The 22,864-nt window shown below is 40.4% G+C and overlaps 1 protein-coding gene across 2 annotated transcripts; it reads right to left on the reverse strand.

Annotated features, from left to right (window-relative positions):
- Positions 1-828: 828 nt before the first annotated feature.
- Positions 829-22,840, reverse strand: MRE11 (MRE11 homolog, double strand break repair nuclease). 2 transcript variants are annotated; one of them, XM_062639332.1, is made up of 20 exons: positions 22,769-22,840; positions 22,200-22,314; positions 21,604-21,736; positions 18,989-19,130; positions 18,285-18,372; positions 17,427-17,568; positions 15,998-16,112; positions 14,808-14,993; positions 14,160-14,331; positions 13,361-13,441; positions 12,701-12,827; positions 9,148-9,248; positions 7,321-7,494; positions 6,090-6,152; positions 4,954-5,206; positions 3,934-4,017; positions 2,861-2,913; positions 2,291-2,358; positions 1,811-1,889; positions 829-1,209 (listed from the first exon to the last, which is right to left on the reverse strand). In XM_062639332.1, exons 4-20 carry the CDS (start codon positions 19,051-19,053, stop codon positions 1,162-1,164), a joined length of 1,899 nt encoding a protein of 632 aa, XP_062495316.1. In that variant the 5' UTR covers positions 19,054-19,130; positions 21,604-21,736; positions 22,200-22,314; positions 22,769-22,840; the 3' UTR covers positions 829-1,161. The 2 variants fall into 2 exon arrangements, with proteins under 2 accessions (XP_062495316.1, XP_062495315.1); XM_062639331.1 differs by having other exon boundaries at positions 18,989-19,149.
- Between the last annotated feature and the right edge of the window lie 24 nt (positions 22,841-22,864).

Raw genomic sequence — 22,864 nt, forward strand, 5'->3', positions numbered from 1 at the left:
CCACCACACACAGGGCAGGCCCACCTCAAAAACCCCCAAAGGGTCATGGAAAAAAAACAGTGGAAGGTCCCTGGGTTATGTCTCTCCCATGTCACCCATGTGCTCTCACCACCACCATTCTGCTTCTGTTTGTATTTAAATATACCCCAGTATGAACAGGCTGTAATGGATTCGTCAGCTCAGTACCTACTAACTTCACCCTTACTCCACCATTCCCAGCACCCACTGGCAGCAAAGGAAGCAGCTGCATCAGAATGTCAGGATTTGGTAACTGTATCTGGTACTTCTGTAAAAGGTATTTGTGAAATGAGGTAATTTATAAAGTGGAAAGTATTTAGAAAATGTTTGAGATAAAGGTATATGGCTCATGAATTCAGGTCATCAAAAAGTCAAAACCATCCTTGCAATAACACCCTTAACAAAATAACTAGAAAACAGACCTGGTGAAAACAAAGGTGTAAGAAGAATATAAGTCACCCAGACACACTAAAAAAATGAAGGCTGAAGCACTGCAATGGGCTGTAATCACAAACAGAGTACCCTTTGATACTTCTTTAATTCTAAAGTAGCATTCATTTCCATATACTGTGACATTTTGCAACAGTGGGCTTGGTTTTCCTCATAGAACTGAAAGTATTAAAATACCTTCCAGCTTCAATACTGAAAACTGTATTTTTAGGTCAAAGTGTTACTCTTCAGAGTTTACAACTCTATGCATAGAAAACTGCAAATAAGTACAAGTTCTCTTGCGCTGACAAAGTCCATACCCATATCCATACTTGTGTACTACTATAAATTTACTCCTCTGCAAAATTCAAGCCCAAGAGATAGAGTTCTATAGAAAAGATATAATTGTTATTTACAGTATCACCCCAAAAACAAAACAGCCTTTTAGAAGTTTTAGAAAGAACTTGCAGCTTCAGGCAGTATTTCAGATTATCAGACACTTGTGTCTAATGCATTCAGCAGTGCAAAACCCAAACTACACCGAATTTGGTGCCACTGGAAAAAATCAAAACAGAACAAAACCAAAAACATTTCATAGAAGTGAAAATTGAAGGCATTTACAGAGAAATGTCATAAAGAGAACGCTTTGCAAACTGCTTTCCATCCTCTTCACTATCTTTCATGGTCTCTCTTGTATAGCAAGCCAGAAATTACTTATTTCCTTCTTGATGTTGCAGTGCTTTGGAATGGATCAAATTCATCCTGCAATTTGTAAACAGATATATGTTACTGAACTAGATGAATTTAGAGCCATAGAAAATACAATCACTTTTAGATTAAACTAGAAAGTCTGGTCATATTACTCCATGTTTTCTGACAGACCTGGGTTTATTGGTTGTGATATGAAAGATATTATCTATGGATTTAAAGGCCATCAGTCATTCACAAGTGCAAAAAACCCATATATATAGCTATATAATACTTCCTTTCTATATGAAAAAATTAAACAACAAATAAAAGGACATAGCCAAGCACTAGGAGAGATTTACAATTACTTTCTTCCACAGGCAAAATAACCTATTCCACACATGTCAGGAATGACAATGAACTGATTAAGAACTGAAGGGAAAAATAACTGGATATTTTCCTGAGGTCTCTTCTAGCCTTGTATCTGATGATTCTGTACAGATTCTAAGTAAAGCTCGTTGCAATAATCTAGTCCTGTTAGTGAGGGGAAAAAAAAAAAACCAAACAAAATAACCAAAACTATTTTCCTCTGAAATGCTTTATTTAAGTAGCTTAGAACAGTAAGTTACAGGAACTTACATGAAATAAAGGCAAAAAGACACCCCTATTACCATACCTCATCTGACTCAAAATCAACTCCTCTAGATGTCCGGCTTTGTGAACTGCTTTTACCAAGTGAAGGTGTAGACGACAACCTCGAAGCATACAAAAAGAAAAGGCATCAGCATGTTCTTGATTACCAGATATTTCAATAAATTGCCCTTCATCTTAGATTTGGACCACCAACAGAGAGATTAACAACAAAGAGAAGTAACATAAATAGAACAACCCAAATTCCCAAACTCTAAAGCTCTGACCTAGCTTACCTCAAGCAGTAGACCAATTTATTGTTAGAGAAAGATCTACCACATTAATAGTTTAATGAATAATTAAAAAATAAATAATAATAATAAAAAAAAATATAAATTTTCTAAATAGGGATATGACAGTCTTAAAAATCTGGTTTTCCAGACAGTGGATCAGATCCATGGACTCTGATGACTGCCAATCAGAGATATATCAGTTATGGTAGTGATCATGAAGTAAACATACCAACCTTAGATTGACTTTAGAAGAAGAAGCAGTAGAAACTGCTTCTACATCGGAGTCATCATCTATAATATCCTGGAAAAGAAATACCATTTATAAAGCTTTTTCACAGTGATAGAGACCATAGCATTACAACATAGAACCTTTGGGGGTTTTCCAACTGTATCCCCACTTTGTTATAATATATATGCATATATATATACACACATATATATATATATATATATATATATATATATGAGACAGGGCTCCAGGCTAGTACTGGACAATGTACAAATACAGCACAAGTTTTGCTCTTCAGATCTTTGATAGTGCAGAATTCACCAAAATACTCATGTACCTACAGTCTGCATCGTAGGCTATGGTCACAAATAAAAAAACCCTGGTCTTTGTTTTTCTCAGACAAATATGATAGCAAGAAAGGGTGCAAAAGGTCTACAACTGACCATGCAGAAACTTGCTGCTGGAGCTTACAGTTTGGGAACATCTCCTGGTTTAAGGCTAATATTTTGACCATATATTTATTATTCAAATCAAAAGACAGCACAATTTTACTCATGCAAAAGTGAACTCTTACCTCAGAGTAAGATTTAGATGAATTCAAGGGATCTGGTTTCAAAGACCTAAAGGCTAGAATAAAACAAATGTAATATTTTTAAAGTGCTCACACAATTACATGCTGATGTTTTATCATTTGTTTTATTTAAAACCTGCACAGCAGGCATTTCCTCTACAAAACAACCTGTAAAACAAACAAGTAAACCCCCACAAATCCAACCCAAAACATAAATTAAGCCTTTGCTAGAGCACGACATCCCAGGGATCTATCACTGCTGTGCAGCAGTAGGTGCTTCCCAGTTCTGCTGAAAAACCTTCAGTAACTTCAGTTAAGAGGTGAAAAATATTATTGTAACTGATATTCCTGTATGTCTAATAGTTTAGACATTTGCTAACATTGATTTATCTGCAGTATTTTAGGTCATTTGCTGTTCAATTTCAAATCTAGGTAATCTGCTAATTAATTTAAAGCTCACTCTACCTTTAGGCAGTTTGTGGAGTCTCATGTATAGATTTGTGAACAGTATTTTTTTCTTTATTGCTCAAGATTAAATGTGCTGTTTCCTCAGAGCCTCTCCCCTCTGGAGCAAGGAAGGGCTACTCTCACACATGTGGTTTAAATCACAGGTAAGTTTCTCTTCCCTATTAAAATCCAGCATTCCCAAAATTTACTACAACATAAGACTAAATGGATTTGCATTAAAGCTCACAAATGTGTAAACATCAATCAAGTTTAAACTTTGTATCCACTGAGGAATATTCTACATATAATAGATACTGTTAAGTTGCATTCATTCTATGCTTATTCCTTAAGGCTCTGCATACAGTAAGATGTTCCCTATCTCCATGTCTAGACAGAAGTTCCTGACACATTTCATTTTACTCCATGGCAGCAGGATATCACTATTCTGTTCTTCCCCTCCATTTGTCTTTCTCTCATCATTGTTTCTATTTCATTGGACCCAAAAGAACCTCTCACAGCTGAATTGGACTAATAGAAATAAAGGCAATCTAGGCACTTCATCGTTAAACAAACATCTTCATTACAATTTGAGAAAGCAGATTAGAGCAACGCACAAATCAAAGTCCTACCATCCATAATAGACATATTCTTGGCAGGCACAGATAGAGGCTTGTAGGTTCTGCTGCTAGGAGCTGACTCTTGGCCACTGCTTCCTGTAGGGATAATAAACAAAATGCAAATCTGTTCAGTGGTAATTTTATTTTTCCCTTTAGCCGATCATAACTGAGTGGGAAGTCACTTAAAAACCTATATTGTCTACATTACTCCTTCACTTTCTAACTCAAACCAAAGCCCTCCTTACGTGCAGAAGAGCTGCTCCAAGTCAAGTGTCCACTGCTCCATAGACACAGCCTCTTCACACGCATGCCCCTGCTCTGATGTGATCACACCAGTACTGCTGCACATTCTCACAGAGCTCGTCTGAAGGCACTAACCAAATCAGTCCCAAGATAACTGCCTTTGTTTCAACTCATCGTGCTCTTAGACCTTTGGGAGTATTATTGAGACAACTCAAAAGAGTATGTTATTGCAAGGTCCCATCTTTTCTTTATATATAATGGAAGTACAACTATAATGAAAGTACAAATCTAATAGAAGTACTGCTAGCACTGTAAAGTGCACAATCACACAAAGCCAAGCAGCTATTTGATGCTTTTTGCTTAGGAAACACTCCCCATTTCCTCAGTCCCTAGAAACAATGAAGTCTCTTGTAAATTGCATTAGAGACAATCTGCACCTCTTCTCTATATTGATAAACCTATAGCAGTAACAAAGATTTAGCCATGCACTTCACTGCACACACCTTCCCAATAATGAACCTTTTAAGAGTCTGTTATGTTTCTATAGCTGGGAAGCAAGAAGCAAGACATTTTTGTTTTAACCACCCCATGAAAAAGTGATAAATCAGCTTTGTAAGACAGCCAACTCTATGCAAGATGATAATAAAAATATTTGAGAATTATTTTCTTTCTCCAGTAGTCCTCAAGCACCAGATTTCCACTTGATAGGAGATTCAGAAGAGAGTAGCCTTTTAAAGAAATAAAAATGAGTCAATAACTACAATACAAAGAATGTGAAGCTTTTCTTACCTCTTCTCCTTTGAGAAGGACCTCTTGCTGTTGGATTTTGTCCTCTGGCACCTCTTGCCCTACCTCTTGCTCGACCCCTTCCTCGGGTCAGTGTTGCAGGAAAGCCATCATCTGAATCACCACTGCCTTTCATCCCAGTATCCATGGCTTCTTCATCACTGGAGGCTGCGACAAGAACTGCATCCTCAGATCTGTGGGCTCTAGCCCTGGTCACTGCATCCTCAGATCTGTGGGCTCTAGCCCTGGTCATTGCCTGAAATGGAACAATAAGTGCTATAGAAGAAAGACTCTTAATGAAATACACCATTGTTAAATCCTTGTTGTGATACATAGTTCTAAACCACTGAGGCTTAGAAGACCCAATGCAGTGTTATGGAAGGCAAGGAAGTTTGTCAAAAAACAGGGACAGGATTTAGCCTATTTTAGATGTGTACATACAAAGTAGCTCTGACAACAGAGTGGAGCTAGTTCATATGATACATTGTCATCCTATGTCAGCTATGTACATCTGCTCAGAGACCCGATCCTCACTGATGACAGTGGATTCTTAAGACCAGTTCATGTGAAGATTTCTCAGACCAGGAGAACTGGATCTCACCCCAGCTGTACTTCTTCCTCAGAATCTTATTCCAGTCACACAGCTTGCAAAGACAAAAGAGCACCAGTACTATCAGGGGTGGCAATTCTCTTTGGAAAGACATGCAATCTAGGTATCAATTTCTGGAAGATCTAAGACTCCCAGATTGCTGATGAGGATAATAATACCTAAAGGCTTACCAACAGAACCAGTTTGTCCCAGTAATATCACTCGATACAGCCCATCCCCATGTCCACTGGTGATGGGATCACACACAGTTTAAGCTGACAGATCTCTCAAGGCCACCTGTCTGGTTTCCTCAGTTTAAAGCAAGAACAAGTGAACATTCACATTCACAAATCTGCTCAAAAGAGATCTGAAAAGCTTAGGCACACATGATACTAAGGAAGATTTCAGAAAGACTTGCTAATCTTCCCTAGGCAGACAGGCACTTTTTAGCAAGGACAATGTTGAAGTATTGCTAAAAGACTTCATTTGTATGCAGAAGTCACCATTCTATTCTATTCCTCCTTCTGTGTTCAAAATTCAAAGCAGTTACCTCACGAACTTCCTCATCCTCTTCTTCAGCATTCTTTTTTCTACTCTCCCTGAATTTTCTCACCTGAATAAAAAAAAAAAAGAGTTCCCATCAAAGTAACAGTTCATTTCACACAATAATCAAAACACAGAAGTGTTAATGAGCACCGAATTGTTACATCAAACTCATTTGAGAGGGGCAGAAGAGCACAGGAATAACTCTAGTTTATTCAGAGCCTTTTCATGCTGTCCTGCAGTTTAAGAAACTCACATTCTATGAATTACTGGAGCTACATCACTGGGGAGAAAAAAAGCTTGGGACATGATGAGAAGTAGGAGATTCTGTGTTCAACAGAAGTAACAGATTTGACAATAGGGAACAGTGAAATACGAGTAAGTGGACAAGGTGTACAGATGAAGAAGCAAGACAGAGAACAACACTGAGAAGAGACAAACATTGCAATACATGTACAACTAAGAAAGCTCAACTTGACAAGTATGGAAGAAGATATAATGGGTGGATAGTAAGAAAATGTTAGTCCAAAAGACAAACACAGCCCCCTCAAATGGCACAGAAAGCCTACAGGCACTGATTTTTTATGGTCTCTTTCAACCCTCCATGATTTAAAGCAATCAATCAACAAGAAAATAGCTAGATGCAACCTTCCGCACCAAATTATTCTTTACACAGTGCACAGTTAACAACTTGTCACACAATGCTTGAATATTACAACTGAACGCATGGGCTCATGTGGTAGCTCAACAAGTAGAGAAGTCTCTTAAAGATTACTCGATACACATAAATCAAGTTTGTCTCTGGCAGACCCTGAGCTTCAAGAAGTTAGAAGCTAGTAGAGCACCCGAAGGATAGGTTTCTTGTATGTTTGCCCTGTTCTTGTACTCTTCCCTGAACCAATATGAAAAACCTAAGAATACAGCATATCTACCATCTTTCTCACAACAGATATACATACAGATCTATGTAGAGTGACAGATCTTTTCTACATATGTATGTGCCTATAAAGTGGGAATCAGTCAAAGCATACCTAACGCCCTGTGTACTTTTCAATACAAGCGTTTACACTATGTATCTGAAACTCCATCACCATATTTACTAACTCCAGAAAACAACTAGAGGCAAGTCACCGCACATGCTCCTCACACAGGGAAATCTACTAAACCAGGTTTGAACACTGTTTATTTTGTTTTCTGTCCTGACCTCTCCTAAAAGATTAACATTAACAGAATTTTACCTCCTCGTCTATTTTCTCTTCCTCTGCAGCAGTGTGCCGCTCCTTAAGAAACCTCTGTGTTTTTTCCAGTTGAAATTTCACCAGTTCTTCTATGGCATCTTTTTCTTCTTTGTCCACAAACTCCTGCACTGCTTCTCCCATTCCTCTTTCAGTTAGAAGCGAAAGCTGTACTTTCTTTAAAATTGGGGGAAAACATTTTGTTAAGAAGCATCTGCCAAAGAACACCAGCAATATTCCTGCTGTTTCACATAAATGTTACATTAAAATGGTTCCAAGAACAATAATATGCATTGAAGACTTCAGAGAAAAGCACAGAAATAAGCAAACACATTACTTTGTATAATATAGTTACAATCCTCTTGCTAGCAACATGCTATACCTACTTAAGAGTATTTTCAAGACTCAAAAAGGTTTCAGGAACAGTGAAGAAGCTACAGTGCTAATAATTTCTAAAACAATTTGTCTGAAATGTGTTACTGAGAGACGGTAACCTGTATTCTTTCTTGGCTCCCCTCCCTTTTTTAACTAAAGATCAACCTGTAGAGACATAAAAATGCTATTAAAAACAGGCCCTGAATTATTGCAGATGCTAAATTTTACTGTAGAATTCTGATATTAAAAAATGGCAGTTACAGCACAGAACAAATCATTGTTATAAAGCATTAAGAGCTATGATGCAGAAGTCCACCCTATTGAATTGCAATCCTGTAAGTACCAACAGTTCTCACAAATCCATCAAGTGAAATGGCCTTTATCAAGATACTCTATTACTAGGGACATTAATTAGTAAAAGTAGTAGACGCTACTCGTGCTGTTTTACAGCCATTCTCTTCTCTACCCTACCTGCTTTCCCAATACAGTATTTTTGGCAAGATGATGTAACTTGGGTATCTTTACCTCAGGAATCCTTGCTTTAATGGCTTCTGAATGCTACGCTTGATCAATAGGAGAAGGGATAATGGGTTCAAACTTATAGGAAACTCAGGTTAGATATAAGGAAGAAGTTCTTTACTGTGAGGGTGGTGAGGCACTGGAACAGGTTGCCGAGAGAAGTGGTAAATGCTCCATCCCCTGGCAGTGTTCAAGGCCAGGCTGGACAGAGCCATGGCTGACATGGTCTAGTGTGAGGTGTCCCTCCCCAGGGCAGGGGGGTTGGAACTGGATGATCTTAAGGTCCTTTCCAACCCAAACCATTCTGTGATTCTATGATCTAGATCAAATATTTGGGCATCTGACTCACTAATTTATTGGTGTTTTTTTTTTTTACCTCTGAGATGTTACTGTTCTGGTATTGAAAAGGGAAATAAATTGGGTTCAATGGAAGGGTGGGGAGATGGCAAACTACTGGAGGGGGCTCTCTTCTTTCTTCCTCTGCTTTAAATAAAATATAGAATTGAACTATATCTGAAATATATTGCGAAGTAACAGGTTACTCCAAATCAGCTGGTTATAGTAAATGGTATAGTCTCGCATTGACCCTACAGAAAATTCAGGTAGTTTCTCATTCAGAGTATGCTGCCTCCTATTTACCTCCTGTAAGAACATAACATGTCATTTAGTACAGGGCAGACACTGCCAAGTTCACATGAAGTGTTATCATAATGTTCTCAAATCAGCATGTGTTCACATACCCTATACAACCTACACACACAACAGTTGCCAACCCAAGACAAATACTTCATACAGGAACTCACATATGATATAAATCCACTTTTTGGTGAATGTCAGTCTTTTCATGGCACATCATTTCCATTAAGAAAGAAAAAAAAAAAGAAAGAAAAAGATTATACTCCATTAAAAAACAAATCAGAAAAGGTGGACAGATACCTTCTCCGCTGTCTGAAAATACTGCTTCACAAGGTCTTCCACCCTCAGTGTCATCCCATCAGAAGGTCTGCTAACCAGATTCCCAAAATTAAGATCATTGTCTAGAATAGAAAAGCACAGCGGCACTGTCACCCACATTTGTAGCTTTTATCATCCCACTGACAGGAATAGGAAAAAAAGATTAATATAGGCCTCAAGAACTGTGGTCCCTGTTTATGTAAAGGATTTTTGTACTAACTGTGGAGTCTATTTGGAAACACAGGTGAACAGATGCAATAACTGTACAAGACAACTCTATCACTAGCAAAGTGTTCTTCTAACTCCCAAGTGTCTGGAATTACAAATTTAACACTATGTCCTGAAGGTTACTATAACTGTACTCTAGAAGTTCACAAATGGAAGAAAATCAAAGGACCCATAAAATCACAACGCTTTTTTCATACATGACCCCGTTACTAGGGAAGAAGTTTTCCTCCAAAACACATTGACTGATTTTTAGTGGAAAGTGCTCACGGATCATAATGGCTGTCCCCCATTCTCAGGCAGCAAGGTAGGAATGACAGAAAATAAAGGGGTAATCAAGTGAGATTACCACAAACCATGCAGAGTAATCTGAATTGACTACAGATTGCTTCCAGACATCTGCCATACACAAACCATTGCTTTGTTACATAAGCAGCTACAACAAAAAGCAGCTTGATGAGAAGCTCAACATGACCCAGCAGTGTGCGCTTGCAGCCCAGAAACCAACCATGCCCTGGGCTGCATTAAAAGGAGTGTGACCAGCAGGTCGAGGTGAGCCTGCCCCTCTACTCTGCTCTCGTGAGACCCCACCTGCTGTCCTGCATTCAGCTCTGAGGCCCCAACATAAGAAGGACATGAAGCTATTGGAATGAGTCCAGAGGAAGGCACAAAGACGATCAAAGGGATGGGGCACCTCTGCTATGGAGACAGGCTGAGAGAGCTGGGCTTGCTCAGCTCAGACTGGAGAAGAGAAGGCTCTGGAGAGAAAACCTTAGAGCAGCTTCAAGTACCTACAGGGGCTGACAAGAAATCTGGAGAGGGCCTTTTGACAAGGGCATGCAGGGATAGGACAAGGGGGAATGGCTTTAAACTGAAAGAGGGGATATTTACATTAGATATTAGGAAAAAATTCTTCACTATGAGGGTGGTGAGACACTGGCGCAGGTTATCCAGAGAAACTGTGGCTGCCCAGTCCCTGGCAGTGCTCAAGGCCAGGTTGGACGGGGCTTGGAGCAACCTGCTCTAAGTGGAAGGTGTTCCTCCCCATGGCAGGGGGTTGGAATGAGATGTTCTCTAAGGTCCCTTCCAACCCAAACCATTCTGTGATGCTAAAAGGAACAATAACAACTTCTGAACTCATGAAGTCTTAACATCACCTGTACTGAACCACAGCATTATGAACACATGTACTGAAAATTCTGACTGATTTATTAACCACATCCCTTCTAGAGGATATCTAATAAAACAATGCAAGAACCATGATAATATTTTTACATTCCCTTCCTGAAGCAGAGATGCACATGCAGTGGAAAGTTAAAGGAATGTTAAAATGCATTGATGAAATGTGATAACAGCAGTACCTAGGTTGTATTCTGAAATGTTAATGAGATTACACAACTACTAAATAAACCAAAGCAAAATAAGATCATAAAGTATAATTAAAAAAAAAAAAACACTAAAAGCATTTTTTATTCATGAAACAGGTTTTGAACTCCATAAAAATGACCATGTACGTAAAAACTGTCAATGGAATTGGAGTACTTATAATGTGCTAATGTGAAATATTAACAGTTCTTTAGCACAGTCTGTTCTTGTGCAAGCTGCATCTTCATTAGCAACTATTATAAATCCAGTATTTGGGCAACATCTGTTAGAATCATAGAATCATAGAATAGTTTGGGTTGGAAAGGACCTTAAGATCATCTAGTTCCAAACCCCCTCCCATGGGCAGGGACACCTATCACCCAAGGCTTCCTCCAACCTGGCCTTGAACGCTGCCAGGGATGGAGCATTTGCCACTTCTCTGGGCAACCCATTCCAGTGCGTCACCACCCTTACAGTAAAGAACTTCTTCCTTATATTCAATCTAAACTTCCCCTGTTTAAGTTTTAACCTGTTACCCCTTGTCCTGTCACTACAGTCCCTAATGAAGAGTCCCTCCTCAGCACCCCTATAGGCCCCCTTCAGATACTGGAAGGCTGCTATGAGGTAGGTCTCCACACAGCCTTCTCTTCTCCAGGCTGAACAGCCCCAACTTGCTCAGCCTTTGCCCAATTATCCATTTATGAAAAATTGTAGGCAGTAAGGAATGCTGCAACAGTAACAGCTATTATTTGTTTTGCACAAATGTTTGAATAGAGCCATACCTGGAACAGACAAACCAAGAACATCTCAGACATGTAATTAAATAGGGCAGACAAAATCCTGTCCTACATTCAGACGTGGGTTTTTCTGAATATACAAACAACTCTCAAGCCCACCCTCTCAATGACTATTTTAGGAATAAACAAATCAATGACTACAGCAATGAAATAAAAGAAAAAACGAAGGGGGAAATGCACAGCACCCCTTTCTTTTCCTGCAGTGTCCAAACACAACACCCCTCATTCTGAGAGGTCTCAGGAGCGAGATGTTTAACACCTTTCATAGTAATTACCACAGAATCATGGAGTAACTCAGTCTGGCAGGGGCCTATGTGTGTTACCATAGGCCATACATTATGGTCTGAGGCCAAAGAATTATTTATAAATAGCTATCAGAAGATGCTGTGCTAAATACAGGAATTTTAGACAAACCCAGAAACAGAGCAGAAATACCTGTGCAATATATACTCTTAAATGAGACTGCATCCTTATTTCTCCTATAACACACTAGATGGTAGACACCAAGCCTTTGCAAGTGCTGGGTTACAAAACAACATAAGAATGAAAACCTAAGCAACCCAATGATTCCTAACTGTTGTGGTTTAAGCCCAGCCAGTAACTCAGAACCATGCAGCTGCTCACTCACTCCCTCCTCTTGTTCCTCCCCCCCGTCCCGAAGGGATGGGGAGGAGAATCGAAAGAATGCAACTCCCACGGGCTGAGATAAGCACAGCCCAGGAACTAAGGTGTAATACAAAACTACTTCTGCTACCACCAATAATAATGATAAGGGAAATAACAAGGGGAGAGAATACAATTGCTCACCACCTGCCAACCATTACCCAGCCTGACCCAAGCAGCTATCTGGGCCTTACAACTAACTCCCCCCAGTTTATATACTGGACACAACATGGTGTGGTAGGGAATACCTCTTTGGAAAGTTTGGGTCAGGTGTCCCGTCTCTGCTTCCTCCCAGCTTCCCCTCCTCCCTGGCAGGGCATAAGACTGTGAAAATCCTTGGTCAGAGTAAATACTACTTAGCAAGAACTAAAAACATTGGTGTTATCAGCAGTGTTCCCACGCTGAAAGTCAAAAATCACAGCACCAGCTACTAAGGAGAAAAATGACTGCTACTGCTGAACCCAGGACACTTCCTTTATAATTACCATTTTTCGCTTTCTGTTCACGATGCCTGAAGAAATGTATGATGTCTTTTGGGTTAGCCACCCTATCCATGTACTTCTGGCTAAAACGATGGATATTGAATGGTTCAAAGCCACCTGCATAATCTACCTAAGAGAGAAAAGGAAAAATTTAGATATGAAATTAACAGAAATAGAGAAGCCACACAGGTGTCCCTGGCCATGATCAGGGGGTTAGAACTAGATGATCTTTGAAGTCTTTTCCAACACAAACCATTTTAAGATTGTATGAAGATGGGTTTATTACCCTTCAAAGGAAAAGTGAAAAACAAGCCAACCTAAAATTAATGCTTTACCATACTACGCAGAATAGTTAACAGATAATAACAACAATAATAATAAAAAATAGTTTCATTTATGGAAACCTTCAGGAAGGCTTCCATAAATTATACCAGCAGTCTAATGCTCAGACCAGCACTGACATACACTTATGACCAGTCTCATCCTTTACCATGGAATACTCGTTGTACCACAGGTAAATGGAGTCATGGTATGAAGATGGTTTATATTTGCCTGTACACAGTAAGACATTTAATATATTATGTGTTTATGCTAGAGCATGACTATGCTTTGAAGCTCAGTGACTTCTCAAACCAAAGCAATCCAGAGTGAAAAATTACTTACACGTAATCGTATGAGAGGCTTCCCTGGCTGGCGTGGATTGCCCAGGCGCTCTCGTTCTGCATTGTCTAGCATCATCTCAACCTGTGAAACAGAATTAGAACTTCAGTTCCCCTTTGTTCTCTTACAGATGTATGAAACCTTCAAACATAGCTTAAAATACATCCACAGCTGCAGGGGAGCTATGAAAATGAAGTGCTATAGGATGGGCTCTCATTCCTGAACAACCCACAGCTGGATTCAACCAAAACCCGTAAGAATGAGTGGAGTCATAATAAAAAGCTTATTTTTCAGCTATAGTGTAGTACAGCAGTACCTACATCAGTAAACACTCAGCATTTTACTTTATAAGCATTATACTTTGCTATATTTCTAGTTCCAGGGAAAAGCAGAAAGGGACTTGTACCAAAGAACTTATATCAATTAATAAACCTGCTTCGTTACTTCTGCCCCTTCAGGCTGCACAGCCCAGCTCCCAGGATTTAGGTGCATGCATTTACGCTGATTCCAAAGTGCACATCCAACAGTGCCCCAGTCTTATGTGGGAGTTTTCATACAAAGATGATATGGAGCCCCATAAAGCAGTTACAGCCTACTTCGATGAGTCATCCCAGCCAAGGAATCTGGAAGCCAAGACTGCAGTGAATGGCATGGAATTAGCTTCCTGTGGAAACACAGCCTAAGTTCTTTTCAAGTAATTGGAGAAAGACACAAGATTCCTCATTTTTAGCTCAAAGCCAGTCACAGATTCCATTCCCTGTCCATACACTGTTGTCCATATACTGTTAGCATTACAAGTTACCTTTTCCATGCAGAATGCTTGTATTGCCTGAGTTACTTTTGGATTGTCAGGATTAAAGAGATCTGGATGATCAGCTAGAACAATATCCTCCATGTACAAAGTCCGCACTGTCTCCAGAGCAATCTTCTGCATTTTCATTTTTTTCCCTCTAACATGCAGCAAGCCAATGTGTCTAGAAGGAGAAAGGAAGGAGACAAGTAACTTCCTACAAAATTAATATCAGAGATCTATGGATTAAAAATCTGGTTCCAATTTATGTTTACTTTTCAGGGACAAAAGTTAAAAAGCTATAGGAAATTCCTGAATCTGTATTTCAGGGTTGGCCCTGCCAAACTTTAGTTCTATTATATTTAATTGTCCTTGCTCCATACACAGCACATGAGCACAGTTCCTTGTATGCCAATTTATCAGGGTGCAACTGCTCAGGTAAATTCCATTTGCTTCAGATGTTAGGCTTAATCCTAAGTAAAGCAAAAGTTATTCTAGGCACTGATTCTATCTACTTAATTTGTTCTATCACACTCTGAAGCTAATCCACATTCTAACACAAATCCTTTCATACTTAATAGAAGTATTTTTCCTTTTTCAAACACAATACATCACAGACATAAGGCAAGGGATAAATAAGAACAAGAAAATATCACACACTTTTTCACAGCTTCTCCAGGGGACAGAGATGTCACCACTGAACTTCCTGGCTGAGAAACATAGAAATGTTGCTGTTGATTTTGGCATGGAGCTATTTTGCACTCATGTTCATGACCCCACACAACAAGATTAATAAAGTCATCTAAAAACTGCTCTGGGATGTAGTTGGTAGCTCCATGTTTGCTCCTGTTCAAGAAAAGACAAAAATAATTAGAATGTGCAGCAAGTGAGCAAGGGGGGAGTGAAGCAGGAGACAAACTCAGGGAGATTTAAAGTGATACAGAAACTCCAGCAAAAACACCTGAAGTACATGTCACATCAGTTACTCTCCACATTTATTCCTTACACAATTGTTTAAAGTGTTTAGTTAAAGAGCTCATTCTTTTCTGCTCCCTTTTATTCAGATCTCCCTTTTTTTCTTACTTGACTTGCAAGGCTTTAGGGTTTTTTTCCCCTATGAATGCTTTTATAGCACCTCATGGTGTTTTTAATGGTGGGGTAAAAAACACTGAATTAAACAGATATGGGAGATACCACCCCCCCCATCCCTTTCCAGAAGGCAGAGGAGATGAAAGAGTAGTGAGCTCATTTAACCTACTGGACAGAGATCATTACTCAGGGTTATCTGAACTGTATTTGTTTACTCCTGCCTCTCTGCTACTCTCCCATGAGGAATGCACCCCTTGAGGAAAAACTGTAAGAATGCATTTGGAAAATAACTCTACCTGTTCCTACTACCACTGCTGGAAGTGTGTAAGCAGAAAGAGCACATGCCACCTATCCTGGATTCAAACTGTAAAGTCTAGCAGTGTAAGGGAAGATACAGTAGTCCTCAAATCATAGTCCAAACAAGGACAGAAAACACTATATGAAGTTTAATGCTTTCAGCTCTAAGACAAGACTTTATTATATACATATTACACTACAAACCTTCCACTGCCCCTAACTATAAAAGTTTGGGAAGAGATTTCCCAAAATTCTTAAATTCATTTATTCCAACACTTTTCCTTTATGATTCTTTTGTAAAGAGCTGTAAAACAATGCTTGCATTTGGGAAAATCCAAAGAAACAAGCTACTCACAAGAACCAGCAACTAGTACAGCTGGCCTCCTCACCTATCCTTTTCAAGACAGTTTAATGAAGTAACACAGTAAGTTCAGAAGTCACCCTAATTCATTCAATACTGTTACCTATTTTGATGAATCACAAACAAGTTAAACCAACTATCTTCATCTTCCTTTGGTCTCAGCATGGTTACTTGTTTATTAACAAACATACGATACAACCTCTCATCTGGAATAGCCCCTGGAGTGGACAAAACAAAACACTAAATTATATTTGTGTGGTAAACTAACTATTTGATAGCACTTTTATTAGTGGCTCAATTAAAAAGAGCATAAAGAACACAACTTTGTGCCAAGATCAGATCTTCATTTTCATGACCATGAGTCTAATTACGAACCTAAACATATCAAAGCATAACTTGGCTATTTTACTAGATAGGCTTCTAAACATAAGACATTTTAACATAAAATCCATCTTTAAACAACTGCTAAAAGCAGCTTCATTACCTGCCTCTGGTTTGAGACCTCTTGCCAGCATTCTGTGCCGAACAACTGACTAGGGAAGTCATACAAGAGGTGTTTTGTTTCTTGTTGACAGAGTAAGAAGTATATTTGGTTGCACAGTGGAGTCCAAAACCACATAATACTGAGCAGAGATGGACATCTTAATCATACTTTAAAATTCTCTACTGAACAAGTCCTGAATTATGCAAAGTCTGTGCTTTCCCACACAGCAGTATTTCTGAACTGTGTGTGACTGATTAATTCCTTGATGTTTTTAACAAAGAAAAAACAAACCAACCAACCATCCATAACCAGGGTTGATGATGCATCTCAATAAAATACCATATGGAGTTTACATACGTTGTATGAGAACAAGTGCTCTCTAAACCAGAGAAAGTCAAGAGGGTATATAATCCTGGCATAAACTCAAAGAAACATCTCAAACATTTTCATGCAGCAACACCTGTGCTTTAGAAAGCTTCTGCATTTCCCAGTAATAATTTTGGATATTAAAATTCAAATGCTTTTGAAAACCTTTATATTTTGGTATTAGCACTCTCACTACCAACCCTTAGGACATCCAGCAAACTTTTAGAGCTCAGGCAGTTTATGTTTTTAAATATAACCAAAATGGCAGGTGAACACACAGTGCTTACGTTTTACTTAAGCAGGAGGAAGTAAGATTAACGCAACAGTAAGAATTTAAAAGTGTGACTGCCTGACTCAAAACACATGCACTATCTCTGGCTAACTTAAGCATTGCTCATTTAAGATCAATAGAAATACAGAAATAAAGTTACTGATTTATTTTAAATTACATAAAAAAACAAACAAACAAAAAAAAATGACACAGAGGAAAAAACCTGTCAACAAGTGTCAATGCAGCAGGAGGAGAACCCTAACATTGTCACAGAGCTGATGTTTTCATTTAGTGCTACTTAGACCTTCATGCTTGTTGCAATGCTGTATGTTTTTTCCAACCTAATTTAGACCTACTGAACTCCAGTGATACATGAACAGTCTGGCCACAGTCTGGCAGGCTGATACTTACCCAAGCCATACAGAGCAATTTTTGTTCTACCCTTACGCAGCAAAATGGGACTAATATCTATTTTCTCCACAGAAGCTGAACGTCCAAAGTGATTCAGCAATCCTGCACAGCTTAAAATATCCAATGCGCACAGTGCATCTGCCTGTAGAAAATACCAAGAAACAATATAAGAGCTTTGAACAAAACACTTAGTCTTCAAAGTCTAAATGAAACAGTCCCAAAAGGGAGAGAGAATACCTTCCCTTAAGTAACTTCTGCAGGCCACATACACTGACTTTTTTTTAGTACTCACAGATAGAGAGGCAAATCCCTTTTCCTTAAAAGTCTTACTTCATTTGAACAACTTGAAATTAAACATTAAATCATTCAAAAAAACAAAACAAAAACCTCCAAACAACTATAGCTCACCCAGTTCTAAGCCCCTGCCCACAGGCAGGGACGCCTTCTACTAGGCCAGGTTGCTCCAAGCCCCATCCAACATGGCCTTGAACACTGCCAGGGATGGAACTCATATGGTTCCCTTAACCTCTTTCCATTCTCTTTTCTCATGTCATGCTTGACTTGCATATCTTTAGCAATTCTGTTAATTAGTGACAACATAGTATTTATCTGGAGAGTGGAGTAAATCATAGAAGCATAGAATAGTTATGGCTGGAAAGGACCTGAAGATCATCTAGTTCCAACCCCCCTGCCATGGGCAGGGACACCTTACGCTAAATCATATCACCCAAGGCCTCGTTCAACCTGGTCTTGAACATTGCCAGGGATCAGGTGGTTCTCCAAGAACTGTGTTTTTTCACATCTCTATTTCTAGAATATTATTTTTGCAGTATAACAGTAGAGTACAATTATAATTACCCCTGTGGGATCATCATGATTGCCATGAATACTAAACACTGGAATAGAAATGTTGAGATTTTGATCCTGATAATTCACCCATGGAAACCTGCACAAGGAAAAAAAAAAAACAAACTTAAATGCTATCTGCAAATCTGGGGACAGCTCCCAATATTCTCTTCAAACAAACATCATCTCAAATACATCACAACAGAAGCACAAATACGCACTAAGTGGCTATGAATAAGTTTCAGCTGCACAGCGTAAGAACGTTCTTACTCATGGCCTGGAACAGCACTTCCCGCTGGGAACAGTGTAATAAAAGATGCTATTTAGAGCAAGCCTGTGAAAAAAGTTGTACAACATGCAGTGTAGTACATGCAAGAGCAGCAGATTGTGTGTAAACACGGGCTGCACAGCCCACAGAACTCTGCTGATTTACCACAGTGATTCACAGGTACTGGTTTACTTGCACTGCACTTGCAGGTCAGAAATGATACATTACATGAATGTAACCAATGTCACAACACGCTCACAGGCTTCTCAAAAAATGGTGTCTGCTCCTTTATAGACTTAGATTACAGAAGATGATAGGTGAAGTCATCCTGTGCACTGTTCCAAACAAACATCACAGTTCCAGCCACAGATGATTTAAATCACAAAAAAACCAACATGCCTATGAGGGATGCAAACCAAACCTCACAAAGATTACAAAAGATACTTACATGCTGTTATAAAAATTAACTGCCTGATCACTCAGTATTTCAAACTGAACAGGACGATCCCCCATGCAGTATTTTCTCAGTGACTCCAAACAAGCATGTACTGCTTTCCTGGAAGGTTTGTTGTCATGGAAAAGGTCCCCACCTAATAAAACAAAGTCCACCTGTATGTAACAAAAAGCTTTATTATTTTAATACAACATTTTGTATTGCCTTGGAAGAATTCTAAGCAAGTAGTTTAAGTCATTTTGTCTAAAAAGTTCCACGTATCTCCTCATATCTGGACTTTCAGGTAGAACAAGGTGGTAATTGCAGACACGGTATTTCATTTCCTCATGAAACGAACATGAAATTATTCATTACATCAAAACAAAACCCAAAGAGACCCATTTATGAAGAGCTACAGGAGAAAACAGCTGACAGTACTAAAACCAAAACGAAAAACCAGGGAAGTGTTCTAATGAGGGTCTCTGGATTGGCTCCTCAGCATTTGCTTTGACAGGCATGAAGACATACATTATCTTTTCGTTGCTGTAGTACCTAGCAGGAAGAAACCAGTAGCTAATCATAGAATAGTTAGGGTTGGAAAAGACCTTAGGATCATCCAGTTCCAACTGGATGTCCTGTCCCACAGAGCAAGGTAGCTTGATACCCACGGACAGGAACACCTCACACTAAGCCATGTCACCTAAGACTCCATCCAACCTGCCCTTGAACATCGTCAGGGATGGAGCATTCATAACATCCTTGGACAACCCATCCCAGGGCCTCAGCACCCTCACAGTAAAGAACTTCTTCCTTTACTAATCTAAACTTCCCCTGTTTAAGTTTGAACCGATTACCCCTTGTCCTATCACTACAGTCCCTAATAAAGAGTCCCTCCCCTTCAGATACTGGAAGGCTGCTATGAGGTCTCCACGCAGCCTTCTCTTCTCCAGGCTGAACAGCCCCAACTTTCTCAGCCTATCTTCATATGGGAGGTGCCCAAGCCCCCTTATCATCCTCAAGGCCCTCCTCTGGACTTGCCACATTACTTTGAGAAGGTACTAGTTGCAGTGACTGCATATATATTTAGCTTTTGAAGAAACATTAGAAAACAAACAAAACCCATTGTCATCAAAATTAAACATACTTTAAGTCAGAAACACTGAATCCTTTAAAATAGAACCATAGAATCATTTAGGTTGGAAAAAGCTTTAAGATTATCAACTCCAACCATTACCCTAACACTGTCAAATCCACCCCTAAGTGCCACATCTACATCTGTCTTTTAAATACCTCCAGGGATGGAGACTCAACCACTCCCCTGGGGAGCCTGTTCCAATGCCTGACAACCCTTCCAGTCAAGAAATTCTTCCTAATATCTAAACTAAGCCTCTCCTGGTGCAACTTGAGATCACTTCCTCTTGTCCTATCATTTGTTACTTGAGAGGCTGACACCTCACTACAACCCCCTTTCAGGTACTTGTAGAGAGTGGTGAGGTCTCCCCTAAGCCTCCTTTTCTCCAGTTTCCAAAGAACTGGGGCGAGTGAGCAACTGGGACTTCTGTTCTTGTCAGGAGGAAGTCTCCTGCGAAAATGACCCATCTTTTTTTTTTTATGGAAGCAGTTTTGATGCAGGGTGGAAGTCGGCTTAAACTTGGTGACACCTCCAAGCCAGAGGAACCATCATCCTCATTACTGTTGCATACCACTTGCAGAGCCTCACACCTATTGTGGAAGAGCACTCACAGGAAGGTGGGGTAGGCACAAAATATGCGACGGCTGTGCATGTTACATGGGTGACATGGTTTAGTGTGAGGTGTCCCTGCCCATGGCAGGGGGGTTGAAACTAGATGATCTTAAGGTCCTTTCCAACCCTAACTATTCTATGATTCTATGTTGCTATTGCCCCTAATTGCTATTGTCACAATGTTCAGAAGACCGGAGGAGAGAGGACAGGGAATCCTCCATGTCATGTGTCCTGTCTGCCTGTCAGGCCTGTCTCAGGGCAGGCCAGGGTGTGATTCCAGCAGTCTGTCCCACCCTCACATTCCCTAATACTCCTCACTCTACTCAGCTCCTCCCAGAGCTCTGTCCCTAAGCAGAGGGGTTCCTCTCCATGGGCACACCCCCAACAGCTCTGCTCACTGCTGCCATCCCACACTGGCACAAGAGCAGGGCACAGCCTGCAGCCAGACACCTGGGTGGCAGCCTGTTCCCACCAGAGCTGTCTGTGCAGCTGCATCAGTCACGGTGTGTGCAAAGCTTGGAGAGTCCATGGCTTTCTGCCAGCTGAACACCATCACCGTCTGGTGAAGCTGCAGAGCTTCAGCCCCTTCTTGCATGAACTGCTGCACAAACTGCTGCGTCACACCCTGTTTGCCCACCCTACTGGCGGCACTCCTGGTTGCTAGCATTCCCCAGGGCAATCTGAAAACACCGGGTTATAATTCACTAAGAAAGCTCTCACACAGGAATAGGCACTCCTTATACTACAACTGAAAGTAAGTGGTTGCAATCAATAGCAAATTAAATTACAAAAGTCTTACTAAAGATCACACACCAGGCCGAAACTTTATACCTTCTGGCAGATTGGAACATGCTTTCTACTGTCTCACTATCAAAGCAGTACTCACTTCATTTTTTTGAGCATGGTCCAGAATTTCATTAAAAGTCACAAACGTGTCATTTCCACGCACTGGGTCCTTCTCCATATAGCCAAGATGAATATCAGTAGCAATAAGTATTTTAAAGGTATCTTCATCATCCCTGAGTAAGAAAATTTGTGTTAGAAAGCAATATACTTATGATTTTCAACCCAGATTTTCGTAACAGAAGTTGTTCTGCTTAAAATCATTAAGTACACAATTTTTTTATAAAACTCTATCAAAATAAGTCCTGTAATATTCTCAAAACATTTCACTACTTTCATTGCAAACAACACTTCACCAAACCAACCAGATTCAGTTATTCCAATCATCTCACTTTAACAAAGGGCTGCAACCATCTCTCTGAAGTGTCTAACAAAGCCTAAGGAATCATTTGCATGTTTTCTGCCCTTAAAAAGACTCAGTGAACAAACATTCAGTTTCTCTCTTTGCACTAGCATTCTACCTTTATATGAAAGCAAATATGATGACCATAAGGACCTGGATGAAAACACAAATCTCATTCCAAATATACAGAAAACTTTCTATTTTATAAGTCAGAGCTGCAGACAACAGGAGCTTACTGTGAGTTGATGGTACTCATCTTCGTACCAAGACTCTTCATGAAAAGGCTCAGGACAGTGCTTAGTAAGTCAGGTCAGAAAGCAAACTTCCATCTTCATAGACGCTAGAAAGAGCCTAAGAGACAAAAAAGGGAGGGCATGATGAGCCGAGCGCTCAGTTACCCAGTCTTTGACTGGGAATTACCGTTGCAAAAGAACTCAAGGTAAAGGAGGCCCGTGCTTGGTTTAGCCGTTCCCTACCGCACAAGACACATGGTACTCGCAGAGTGCCACCAGCACTCTCACACCGGCCACCCGGTCGTGGCGCGCTGCTCCTCACACTGCCCGCGGGAGAAAGGCCCCCCGGAAACAAGCAAGGAACGGGCAACTTCCCGAGAACGGCCGCAAAGCCGTGACTGGGCAGGGGGCAGGGCGGGCGGGCACCGGTTCGAGCACGACCGCCATCGGGTTCGGCACCGACGCAGGCAGGGACGGCGGCCCAGGAGCGCAGGGCAGAAACCAGTGCACGAACCGCAGCGGGGCACTGCCCGCAACCCCCCGCCCGGGGCCCGACCTGGCCCATCCCTCACCTCCGGGCCTAGCACGGCCATCTGCCGCGCAGCACGGTTTCCATGGCGCCCCGCCCGAAGCACACACACACCCGTACCTCCCTCCTCTCGCGCGCC

Source organism: Pezoporus occidentalis, unplaced genomic scaffold (genome assembly GCF_034315485.1).
Source record: "Pezoporus occidentalis ecotype Australia unplaced genomic scaffold, CSIRO_AGI_Poc_V1 ctg6, whole genome shotgun sequence".
Taxonomy (NCBI): domain Eukaryota; kingdom Metazoa; phylum Chordata; class Aves; order Psittaciformes; family Psittacidae; genus Pezoporus; species Pezoporus occidentalis.

Coding starts and splice junctions, on each gene's coding strand:
- MRE11 (XM_062639331.1), bottom strand. CDS start 22,240: ATGAAGAGTCTTGGTACGAAGATGAGTACCATCAACTCACA. Junction 13,442..14,159: donor AAGCATTCTGCATGGAAAAG/GTAACTTGTAAT, acceptor TCTGTTTCACAG/GTTGAGATGATGCTAGACAA. Junction 1,890..2,290: donor TCTTCTAAAGTCAATCTAAG/GTTGGTATGTTT, acceptor GTATGCTTCGAG/GTTGTCGTCTACACCTTCAC.